This window comes from Cottoperca gobio, chromosome 6 (assembly GCF_900634415.1).
Source record: "Cottoperca gobio chromosome 6, fCotGob3.1, whole genome shotgun sequence".
In the NCBI taxonomy this organism is placed as follows: domain Eukaryota; kingdom Metazoa; phylum Chordata; class Actinopteri; order Perciformes; family Bovichtidae; genus Cottoperca; species Cottoperca gobio.
The window spans coordinates 4,559,534-4,572,104 of record NC_041360.1 but is presented as its reverse complement, the minus strand read 5'-3'; the positions used below and the strand labels follow the sequence as shown (position 1 = coordinate 4,572,104).

Sequence of the window (12,571 nt, the reverse complement as noted above, 5' to 3'; positions counted from 1 at the left end):
GTTAGTGAAAGGTCTGCACTAGTCTGCTGGATGATCTCATCCCAGCGCTCTTTGTTTCAACTAACCAGCCAAGCTACAGAATAATGGGGCCATCTAGTGGTCCTTTTCTTTCTTTCTTCCTACCTATCTTTCGTACTTTTTTTCTAGCAGCCCGCACACTAAAATAAAGACAACGGATATGGTTAGGGATGTGATACAAAATTATAACAAAAATATAATACAGAGAAGTCACATGCCAGAAAAAAATTACACTTAAATGAGTTTATTTAAAAAAATGCCCACTTGTTCACAGGTCATACATTAACTAAAATAAAATGAAGTACACCACTAAAAAATATATTTTACTTGTACCTTTTTATACCGTTTAACTGACTTGAACACTGTTCTTTTACACAGTATGAACAGTTTGAAAACTGGTCTAAAGAAAAACCTTCAAACTGATGCAGGCAATGGAAGCCCAAGGCACACCTTGCAGATTTCTCACAAATTAGAGTAATAGTAATAGAGTAATACAAACATATTTTATTCAGACATTTTCAAATTCAAGTTTCACATGAGAAAATTGTATGTTTTAGGGTTCATGTTGTTTATGGACCATGATATGAGGTACAAACAAAATATAACAACAAAACAATGGTCCCCTGCAGGAATGAAGTGCAACTTAAATTTCCAAAAACATTGAATATTATTATTAATAATAATAATAATAATAATAATAATAATAATAATAATAATAATATAAGACCCGTACTTTTTTTTTTCAACTCAATTTACTCTCTATATATTTGCAATTTAACAAAACCAAAAACTGGAAACACAAATGAATTTACGAGACAGTTTAACTGACACCTCACTGAAACATAATCAGCCAGAACATTATTAATCTTCACAAAGATAACATTTATTATAGTGTTGTATTACATTTAGTAAGGTGTATCCAACAAACTGGCAAATAAACTACTTTTACTTTATTTTAACTTTCTCTGAGAAAAGAATAGATCACTTAAAAATTAGACTTTGTTTGAGATGAGATGTAAAACTCATGATGTAAACATAAATAGCTAAAAATAATCAGTTAAAATATTGCATGTTTTATAAGAAATAATAACACATTAAATTGTAAAGTGCCTTCTGTTATTCTGCCACACCGTAGTGTTGCTAAGGAAGAATGGCTGCAAATGCAACTCTTTGGTCACACTTTTTAAAGTACACTCTTACAATGTAAAGTCAAGTGCATGCATGCAGTGACTTTGTTTTAATTCTGAGGTAGCACAGGAAAGGTGATAAAATAAAAACCAGGGCCACCTGTTCCCAGCACAGATACAGTGTACGCTCCTGTCCTGCAGCTGTGAATCACATCAAGAATCCTCTCTCTTTCATCAGGGCATTTGTCAGCCTGTCTCGCATGATCTGCTTAGATGAGTATAAGGGCAGGTACAGAATAGAGTGACATGTCAAAGACTCAGGGAAGAGCTGATCGTAGTGCTGACCGCTCTGGAGTTGCTTAAGTTGAACCTTCATCTGGACCTGGTCCATGCCAAGAATAGGAGCCCTCCTAAAACCAGTCAGGAACCCTGAAGAACACACGTGGAGGGAAAGTAGGGATCTTTAGGTTCATTTTTGTGTGTTACCATCTGTGTGCATCAACATCATCTGTTTAGTAATTGCGGCTATAGTAGTTCCTTTAGTTATTTATTTGAATGGATGGGTGATAATTAACAATAATAATAATACCTACAGTATATCAACTGACATGATAGGGATCTTAGGGCGGGCCCTGTTACCTGATCTTGATGCCCTGTGTTGCAGACTGTCAGGATATTAATTGATTGGTGCATATTTCTTAATTTCTTAATGGAGGAGCAACGGCTAATTTTTTCCCCGGGTCCCCCCAGCAGCCGAACCTGGCTGTGGAAGAGTTAGGGTGGTGGATGAGCTTCTAGCATGTCCGATTTTCACACCTGAAATTGCATCCCGTCTCAACCTACAACCAAAGTTGGCTTTTTTTTATCAACGTTTTTATCAACTGTGTATTTTTTTTATCAACTAGATGCCATGCACATACAGTATATTGTAGGAATAATAATATTACATTTAATAAACCAGTAGTGGATGATCGCAATGTTCTTGGGGGCACATAGTTGATTAGAAAGTTGGTAGTGTAACTTGGTGAGGTTCCGTTTAGGGCTTTGCATACAAGAAGGAGGACCTTAAAATCAATTCTAAAAGTTACTAGAAGCCAGTAGCTAACATTGGACTGATGTGGTCTCTCCTCTTGGTCCTAGTCAGCAGCCTCGCTGCAGCGTTTTGGATGAGCTGAAGTCTCTCCGTTGTTTTTTTTTGGGAGGCCGGTAAAGAGTGCATTACAGTAATCGAGTCGGCTTGAGATAAAAGCATGGATTAGTTTTTCAGCATCCTTTTGATTTATAAATTGTCTGATTTTAGCTATATTTCTAAGGTGGAAGAATGATGTTTTTGTCACCTTGTTTATGTGGGATTTAAAGCTTAGATCTGAGTCTATGATAACACCAAGACTTGTAACTTCAGGAGTAAGTTTCCCCATGTTATTCAGCATCATCTCTCTTTTTGTTACAGGACCTACTAGTAGGATTTTAGTTTTGTTCTCATTTAATTTGAAGAAATTATTGCTCATCCATTTATTTATTGCTGACAGATGGTGACAGAAGGTGGTGATGGAGTTAATAGCTGTAGTATCATTTGGTTCAGCAGAGATGTACAGCTGTGTGTCATCCGCGTAGCTATGGAAGCACACATTGTGTTCTCTAATGATGTCCCCCAGTGGTAGCATGTAGAGGGAGAACAGTAATGGACCGAGGCAGGAATACAATCAATAAATAATTAAAAACTTTGAACTTAATGTGAAGTTTTGCAGAATCGTCCAGTATAAGCGTTTTGAGTTGTTTCCCAGCGTGACATATCGTGCTTAATGGTTGGGCTCTACTGTATAATGACATGTTAATTGTGACATGAAATATGTTTTCCTGTTGCCCTTTTTTTTACCCCCCCACCACAATTAACCATGATGTTGTTTGTGAAATGAAACACTGCTCTGCAGAATTAAAAGACTCAAATGAATCAGTAAACCAAATACTAGGTGGTTATTTGAAAGATGACCTTATGTCTTTCTGTAAGTGGACTAAGCTATTCCTGTTAAGGTATTTACATGACAGCTGCAATAATCACTGTATATCCTTAATCTGACCATAATGAAATAGTTAGTGTGTCGAAACACACAGCCTACAACATCAGACAGAGATTTAGCCATCAATATCTATAGTGAGGAGCTTACGTGACTAAATGACAAAACAGCAGTATGATACTGGCGGGGGTATTATTAAACTAAATCTAATACTTTATGAGATACAGTGTGTGTTTATGTGTCTGCCAAATGGCCTGGATGATAATGACTCTCAGTTCTGTTTAGGTTCATTATTTGTACATTTGACATACTAAGTATATCTTTTTCAATGGTGCACGTATTACTTGTTTGGCTTCCACAATACAAAGATGCTAACATTAGATTATAATTGCATTAGGTACTTTGTAATACTTACGAAGGAAATCTTTCCTCTGGTCTTCAGTCAGTTCATCAAAAACCTCCCAAAACATAGGCATGGTGCGGAAGCCAAGACTACATTCCCACACTGTGTTCTAATTTAGGGTAACAGAAAGAAAAGTTACATAATTTGATTCAGTAAAATCAAGCATGTGAAGATGTAATAATAATAATAATACATTTTATTTGTAAAGCGCCTTTCAAAGCTAAAAGCAATCTCAAGGCGCTAAAACCTTGTAAATCAGTTGCAGTGGCAACAAGAAAACAAGAGTGTGTTTGGAACAGTACCTTTTTCAGTTTTTCCCAGTCATAGACATCTTGGCCCACCAGCACTCCCTGCAGCTCCTCTGGCCGAAACTGCTTCACCAAATCCTGGTCACACACCTGGAAGAAGCCCCGCTTGAACTCCTGAAACACACCCTCCACTGATGTGTTGAAGGCATGACTCACGTAGGCATCCACAAACGCCTTCCTGTTTACCACATTAAAGTTTCAAGTCAACAAACATTTCTCTGAGACAGAGCTGATCTGGGTGCAGGTCACATACATAACTTCAAATTTAAAGTCTTACTTATTTTGACCTGTCACTGGCTTTTCAGGATTTTGGGGATCAAGGTCAACATCTATCCCATCCCAGTTAATCTGGTAATCAATTATGAAAGTGAGGAGGTTAGTGATATCAATGTAAAACATTTGGAATACTGTAAGAAAGAGAAATGAGACACATTACTGGCAATCTGAGTAAAACACCAACCAAAAAACTCATGTGCAGGTCTTCTTCGTCATCTTCATAGTCCAAGACATACTGCAGAATCCTTAAAAAACAAGTACAACACACAACTGAGTTATATTGAAATACATGTTTACTAGCTTAGTACACAGCCATTACAATATATTGTGATCAAAATCACATTGATGCTACACTGACTTGTAATAGGGCTTTTAGTCGTTGACAACAGCTTCAGGAAATAAAAGGCTGCAGGTCAGACGTTGAGCTGCCTTCTATTGGACCATAGTTAGTAATATCAGCTGGCTTGCTATGTCTTGTGTTTTGAGTTTTTGTAGCACTTTGAGTTTTATTTATTCAAATGAAAAGTGATCTTATAAATAAAATGCATTATTATTGTGTTGTTGCACTTGCTTGATGTTTCGCAGTGTTAGCAAAGTCTTCTCCTTGCTAGCTTTTGATGTGAAACAAAGGCACGTGTGCAGTCCATATTAACGATAGCGCTATTTAAGTGAATTGCAAACTGTAAATCGTAAAAATACACATTTGCGTAATATTGCTGTAAAACAACAAATTTGTATTACTAAATTTAGATAAATACTGACTTTCCAACACTTGGGTTGAATTCCATCATATCCTCCAGTGTCGGCTCTACATCCAGCAGCTTCTTGAACAGAGCCAGCGGGAATGGTAAGTGTATGATGCACTGGTTGTACAAGGCCAATCCACACAGAAACCCAAACAGGAAGGAGTTTGTCTTGTCCTGCTCTGTCGCCTGTATTAATACAAGTAGAACAAATCAAAATCTCTGAGAGGAGATTATTTGAATTTATGTTGACATATTTTTCCATTGTTGCCTATCATCATTAGCAGGAAATCCATTACATAAAGTGAAGCCTGAGTCTATGTATGTCTGTAGGAGGACTTACTGTGGAGGAAAACCATGCCAGCCTTTTGGGGGTGTTGAACGTGAACATCTCAGATTTAGTTGACACCATTTCATGAAACAAGTGGTGAAAAAGGTCTCTTTTGTAGACATCTGTGATCTTTGGGTCCTCATCAAAATAGACCTGAGAGACAAGTTATAATGCTTCCTGTGAGGTCGACATATAATTACAGCTAGATAAGAACCAGCTATGCTTTAATCAACAGGTCAGAACTAGCCAATATATTTACCACAAGTGGCTTCTTGAAGGCACTGTGTTGAGCAGCAGCCAGTTGTTCGAAGGTGCCTTCCAAAAGTGACGCTCGCTTCAGCTTCAGTTCAAAAAATTGATTTGGCTCAAAAGCCCATCCCAAACACCAATTCATCTTTGCCTGTTGTTCTTTCTACAATACAATTCAAAATGTCATTTTAATGTATCTTAATTACATTTTTATATGATGTAATGTAATGGATTTCACTGTATTATTTAAAGCTGCATTTATTTCTTGACCACTTGGGGACAGCGTAACAATCTGTAGCTAAAAGACGCTTACAGTTTCTGCAGAGCTGAGAGCTTCAGCAGATTGAGGTGATCTGTGTGTTTGCCACTACAAGTGACCCCTTTCACTTTACACATTGTTATTTGATTCATTGTTTAAACACAAATATTGATTAGTGCTGCTTGTCAAGTTGTCAGTTTAGAAATGTTGCCACACTGTTAAGGATAGGACACAGAATTCTCAACAATAAAACAAACTATACATCGGTAACACACACTGATAACTGATAACAGTTGACGATATTGTTTGTTTAGTTCCTATGAGGCTCAAGTTACCATAGTGCATGTAGCATTCATGTCAAACGCCATTTTCTTCGATTTCAGATTCATCACAAATGGGAAGTTGCAAATGATAAGTGGCTGAAAAAAGAGCATATCAGTCATTTACTTATCAAGATGTGAACTTGATGAGCACATATTTCAGAGAGAAGGAAGGAATTACTTGAATGCCATCCTGAGAAGCATTCAAATTAGTTTTTTGTAAATTGTTTTTTACCTTGATTTTTGACATGGAACGCCAAAGCTGCAGATCTTCTTGAAGAAATTGTTGGCCGACCTCCAAACCAAACGTTTTTTCTGGGAGTCTCTTACGTCCTGCAATTCTGCTGTTGGCCTTTAAAATAGGTATATTTAGGTTGAGTTAATTAGGTGAAAGAATGGTAGTCAATAATTCACAGGAAAAATATAATAATAATAATAATAATAATAATAATAATAATAATAATAATAATAATAATAATAATAATAATAATAATAATAATAAATTGTATTTATAAAGCACCTTTCAAAGCTAAAAGCAATCTCAAGGCGCTAAAATGCAGGACAACAACAAAACAACAACAACAACAGACATAAGATTTTACGGAAAGGCCATAACAGCTGATACTAACGTTGTACATATACTGGAGGACTCGCAGCAGGTTTCTGACTCCTGAGTTGCGAGGAACAGGCTGATAGGACAGGATCACTGAGAGGGCCTGCTTCCACACCTTGACATGTTTCACCATGGTGGAGGATGGCTGTGAGGCCCACCAGTCCACTGAAGAAGACAACATGGAGATATAATTAATGTCAGTAAACATTTCACAACTGAACAGATGTTACAGATAAGTCTGGAGTCACCAGAATAATTATTAATCATTTTCAGACTTTATTAGTCTTACTAGTAATTATAATCAACCAATAAATAAATGCAATGCAAAAATATTATAAATGATGAAATACTTTTGTATTTACATAGTAATTCAAGTCCTAAAGAATTCAAAGTTTAAAAATAAATTACAAGAAAAAATGTGTTAATAATAATGTTATAATAATGATTACATCGTTTATTGATTACCTAAGATCATTTAAAAACATGGTTTTAATATTAACTTTTTGTTATTCCATTTGTTAATGTGTCATCATTTTACAATTTACATTTGTTTCCTGCTTTAACCTTTACAATTTCTATTTTACAACCAACTTAATTTATGGACTTATATCTTTGATGTAAACATGTCTCAGCAGTGTGCCACCTAGTTCTGTCCGCACAACAGCAGCAGGAGCTCTGATAGGCCAGCTGGCCAATATAACAAGGAGGGACATTAATAAATAGAATAACACAACATTTACTTTAAAATACTTGTATACAAGGACACACCATTCAAACAGTGAACGCTCACAGTACCTATGACCTGGAGACTTTCAGCAGAGAGTCTTTGTATGGCAGCAGCGACCGCCTCAGCGAGGTTTGTGCTCGATCGCAGTTTATGTCTCTGGATCACGTGCAGGAGATCATTGAGAAGCAGGAAGATTCTCAATCCCTCCACGCCCACTGGCTTCTTATCAAGTGAAGGAAGCAAGTGCAGGACAGCAGCTTCAACCTGTTGAAGAAATATAAAGTAATAACTGAGTAGAGTATTACTAAAAGCTTTTGAAAGTAAACATACATAGTCACGTTTCACATTTTTATACCTTTGTCAAAACATCATCGTTCTTCCCCAGTTTCTCGAAAGCACGTTGCACAAGTGACAAGTTCAAGCCAGAGTACTTTGGTGAGGTCTGGAAATGTTTATCTTTGCTATGAAGACAAAAGGTGAATGTAATGTAATGTAATTCACATATTAGGAAGAAGTGAAGATCATGCACAGATGGTGTTTACCTTTGGTCAAGGAAGGTTTGATTCATACAGGATGCAGAGGAAAAGGTCCTGTGGATTTCCCTGTGAGGGTTTCATGTGGTTAGTCAATAACATTGAGATTACAGTGTTAAAAGGGAAGTGTATCAATAACTTCTTATATCCCTACACAAAACACTGCACTATTTAAAAAAATAAGTCATATAATATATAAACTTACTGTTTTGTCTTTTTCCATGATGTTGGATCACATTTAGAGACCCATTTGTCAATCATGTCATCAATTGAATCCTGGGTTACTGGGTCAGTGTTTGACTCTTCATGAGCTTCCTATGAAAGAAACAAGTAAGCGTTTATGTTTGGTTTAAAAAAATTACTCAACATGTATAAATCATTTGGGTAAAGGTATTATGAAACCTCCCAATACTATGGTCTGTACTGTATGTATCTGTGTTGGTACCTGAACAGGCGCGCACGTTGCAAACGAACAGTTTCCTCCTGCGTAGATGTTTCTAATCATAGAACCATTAATGGTGTCTGGAAGAATAATAGAAGAAAAGTTATCTCTCCTTGAAATAAGTTGACTGTATGGCACTGTTTCCTCTACCCAGGAAACAGTGCCATACAGTAATGTAATGTGATGTAGTGGACATTCAGTCCGACCTCTTGTCCCTTCACGTCTCGACTACTGTCACTCTCCTTGGCTGCGGTCAAATAGTCTTTTCTGCTTAGGAAGTTTTCTAACAGAGTGAAATTACTCAGACGTATTAAGTGGCGGCCATGATAAGAGCTGGTCGAATTCTCTAAACTCCTTTAGCATACGGAGCACTGGACCATCCTTTACCAAAGGAAAGCAGATAATGCCGTCACACGGGAGCAACATTTTAAGTAAAAGATTTTAGGAAAAAGCCTAAGACATAATGCTATAAATATATTTTACTTTTCTGCCTGCAAACAATTCACTTATTACAGAACTGTAGTTACCCTGTGGCAGTTGAACAGGTAGCGGCACTGACGGATGACTCTCCTCTCCATGTCCCAGCTGCCCCTGCTCTCCACACCCAAAGGAGTAGACCCTCTTGGAGTCGGTCAACACTAATGTGTGATGTCTGATTGAGAAAACAATACCATTTGTTTATATATATTTTAGTGTCAACAAAGATGCTTTTTCTGGCGTTTTGTGGCCACCACGCCTCTCTTTCACCAGGCTATAGCTAGTAATAATCTCTGCTGAGTGCTGTAGGATTACATATTATATATGTAGGCCAACCCGGAAGTTAGCATCACGCTGGATCATTTGACAAAAAGCCAAAGGGATTTCTCCTATTTTGGATTATTGCTAAATTAATCTTTTTTAACTGTGTCACAATTGGAAGATGTAATAAATAATCAAACCATGGTGGAACTGCATTGGTGATGAGCTGAACTGGCTCAGAATAATTGTGTAAGAGTTCAAATGTATAGTTGTACTGTACCGTCCACAAGCAGTCTTGATGACCTTTGTCCCCCAGAGCTCTGCAACAAGCCGAGGTCGTAGTTCATCGCTGAATGAGTTGTGCCCAAGCTGTCCGTATTTACCAGAACCAAATGTAAACACTGCACCATCCTGAGGAAGCAACCAGATAACCATCAGTCTCATGTATTGTTTATTGTTACTTATTTGCATATCGGTGTCTGTGTACAATAAATAATCTTCAAATATTAATGACTGATGTCTGATTGGCTTGTAATAATGATCAATTTTGCACAGAATTGCTCTGGATAATCCACCCATGCCTGATGTGGTCAGTGCTTTAACCCCTAAATGGATATTTTCATCAGGGAGTTCAGTTAGACCTCCACAGCAGATACATCCTGTGCTTGTGGAGTGAGCTCACAAGTCAAATTTGAAATGAGTAGCTTGCAGGCCCAGCCAAGACGACCCCCGTCAGAGCCCCAGTACCCCCGGAGGGCCATGGAGGGGGACTGCAGGTGCTAACTTGTTAAAAAAGAAAGTAATATATATATGTATTTGTTATTATTATTGTTATTAATTATTATTATTATTATATATATTATTTGTATTACTATTATTATGAATATTATTATGTATTTTTTATTATTGTTTTCTCAGTCTTACATCTCTCTTGTCTTTTCTCAGTTACAAATATACTCACACTCATACACACACGTGTGCCATACACAACCACCCTTAGTAACAACAACTGGTTTTATATTTATAATAACAATATTGTTAAATCCATTTCTTTACTTTTTGAGTGCTTGTTTGTTTGTTGTGCTTTGTTTTGTCTGTTCTGTTATTGTATGTCTCTACCTGTTTTGTGTTATGCCCTTTGCACCAATAAAAAAAGGAGTAAAATGACCACAGTATGTTCTCTGAGTGTGTGGGCTCCATTGGTGAGGCAGGTAACAAGAGATCATTTCCATCATTTCAGTGTCATTTGTAGAGTAAGTGAGAACTGTTTGCTCTTAAACATTTTTATACAAGCAATAAAATGTGGTAACTTTGTCCAACCTTTGTCAACACTGCAGTGTGGTCCTTTCCACAGGAAACGTGAACCGTTTTCTTCATGTTCAGGTAATGGACAGGAGTCGGAGTACGTCTGTCTATAGAAGAGAAATTAACATTCAGGTTTACATGTAACAGAAACAGTATATATTTTAATTAATGTACGATATATAATAAAACATTTTTAACCCGTTGTGTCTCCCAGCCCGAGCTGTCCACACTCATTTCTGCCCCAGCCGAACACAGCTCCGGAGACAGAGAGGGCGAAGCTCTGCTCTCCCCCTGCAGCCACCTGGACCAGGGGGATCGCCGACAGAGATCGGAGGTTTTGGGGAGAATTGGTGTCGGGCTTACACTTCCCCAGACCCAGCTGGCCCCTGGAGCCTTGGCCCCATGTATACACCTGACCATCTGTAATCAGCCGATTTTATGATATAAATTAAGATTACATCTACAAAAATGTACAAATCATAGGAGCAAACAATATATTATATATAGAACATAGCAGGCATAATAAATATTGCACATGAACAAAAAAAACTAAAAGTAAACAGTATATAAAGTATATATATATATAATATAGTTAGCTGTTTTTGTTACAAAATGAAATTTCTTTCCTTTTGTTAGAGTTTGTAATATGTCTGTTTAGAACAGATGGTGGCTTATATTGGTATTACTAATTTTTTTGTGTAGGTTTATAGTTTTAACCATTAGTGTAGTGGTTATTATATTTCTTGACACCAGCTGTATTTGACCTTACTGACTCTAAGTGCTTATCCCCTGTGTTAATAATAATAATAATAATAATAATAATAATAATAATAATAATAATAAATTGTATTTATAAAGCGCCTTTCAAAGCTAAAAGCATTCTCAAGGCGCTATAGTGTTGATGACACTATAGCATTGACATGTTGAGAACTGCCACAGTAATGTTGGAGCGCTCTCTGTTGGACAGTCTGCATTATGACATCATTTTTAAATGATCAAAGTTATTTTCCAAGCTGTACCTTGCCTTCATCCCAGCCACTATTGGACTTTGAATCAACTCTGACACAACACTGGCTGAGGTGTATTTTTCTACCAAGTCAAGACAACAAAGAGTTTACAAAATGCAGTTATGGGGTACACACTTGGATGCAGTGATCAGCTGAATGTTAGAGGGTAGACAGCTACAGGTCTTTACTACAGCACTGGTAGTATGTGGGTGAAATGGATTGATGTATTGCCTTTTACTGTCATGTATACTAGGATTGTTTTTTGAATGATCTGTTTTTGATTCTAGACCCATTAAGAGTGTTGTAGGAGCCAATAGACTCTAGCTTTCAACTTGTACATTTGCAGCAGTTTACTGTACCTGTGGTCAGGGCGACTGAATGCTGGCTCCCACAAGCAACCTGAGAAACTGCTATGCTACACAAAGCTTTCAGGGGCCTGAGAGCACAAGAAACAGAAAAGGACACACACTTAGTTATCACAGCTGACGAGCATGAATCCACTTATAATATTGTGTGAGTCACTTTCTAAATATCTGGAGTCAGGACGCTGATTGACAGCATGACCTGAGCTGCTCCTTACCTTGGAATGAGAGTCGTGTCCACACAGAGAACTTGTCCTCTCTCAGACAGCAGTGTGACCATATCATCACCACAACTCACTGCCTTGATCTTCTCCTTACACTTCACAAACTCTGACACAACACAGGAGCACAGCAGGTGGTTATATGTCAATGTCATTATTACTGCAAATAAGACTTCCTTAATAAGAAGGAACATAACTCATAACTCACTCTGTTTTCCTCTGACTCTTCTTCCATCTTTGCTCTCATGAGTGCGAATGGTGGATGCATCTCCATTACTTTTGTTGAAGGCGATCACGCTGTTACCAGCTGACAGGTCAGTGATGTGAAAACTGAGGTTTAAAAAGTGAACCCCATCCCCTGTTGAGATATTTGAACCATCTCTCAACCGGAAACCCTGCTGAGGGTCCTCTCCCCATGAAAACATATTGGTTAAGTGTCTCCGGAGTACAGACAGCTGCGTTTTATAACTCAGCTCTGTCAGTCAGAAACGAAACGAGCAACGGAAAACGAAACTTACAAAACATAAAACTATGACGAAGCGAAAATCACACGCCCAGTGAGTCAGGGGCAGGC

The 12,571-nt window shown here is 37.5% G+C and overlaps 1 protein-coding gene across 2 annotated transcripts; it reads right to left on the bottom strand.

Moving 5' to 3' along the window:
- Positions 1–246: 246 nt before the first annotated feature.
- LOC115010308 (probable E3 ubiquitin-protein ligase HERC3) lies at positions 247–12,477 on the bottom strand. 2 transcript variants are annotated; one of them, XM_029434860.1, is made up of 23 exons: positions 12,206–12,477; positions 11,995–12,106; positions 11,774–11,850; positions 10,606–10,827; positions 10,423–10,514; positions 9,383–9,513; positions 8,892–9,016; positions 8,368–8,444; positions 8,128–8,237; positions 7,932–7,991; positions 7,745–7,850; positions 7,458–7,653; positions 6,679–6,827; positions 6,285–6,401; positions 6,065–6,148; positions 5,481–5,633; positions 5,234–5,374; positions 4,910–5,079; positions 4,332–4,392; positions 4,149–4,219; positions 3,866–4,049; positions 3,576–3,672; positions 247–1,574 (listed from the first exon to the last, which is right to left on the bottom strand). In XM_029434860.1, the coding sequence occupies exons 1-23, from the start codon at positions 12,420–12,422 to the stop codon at positions 1,354–1,356; spliced, it is 2,973 nt and encodes a 990-aa protein (XP_029290720.1). In that variant the 5' UTR covers positions 12,423–12,477; the 3' UTR covers positions 247–1,353. The 2 variants fall into 2 exon arrangements, with proteins under 2 accessions (XP_029290720.1, XP_029290721.1); XM_029434861.1 differs by lacking the exon at positions 3,576–3,672 and having other exon boundaries at positions 1,436–1,574.
- Positions 12,478–12,571: the final 94 nt, after the last annotated feature.

What these genes read in the sequence shown, in the direction of transcription:
- LOC115010308 (XM_029434860.1), bottom strand. Translation starts at nt 12,422, where the DNA reads ATGTTTTCATGGGGAGAGGACCCTCAGCAGGGTTTCCGGTTGAGAGAT. An exon ending in GACACGACTCTCATTCCAAG is followed by an intron (nt 11,851 to 11,994) that starts GTAAGGAGCAGC and finishes TTGTGCTCTCAG; the next exon opens with GCCCCTGAAAGCTTTGTGTA. An exon ending in CAACGTGCGCGCCTGTTCAG is followed by an intron (nt 8,238 to 8,367) that starts GTACCAACACAG and finishes TTTCTTTCATAG; the next exon opens with GAAGCTCATGAAGAGTCAAA.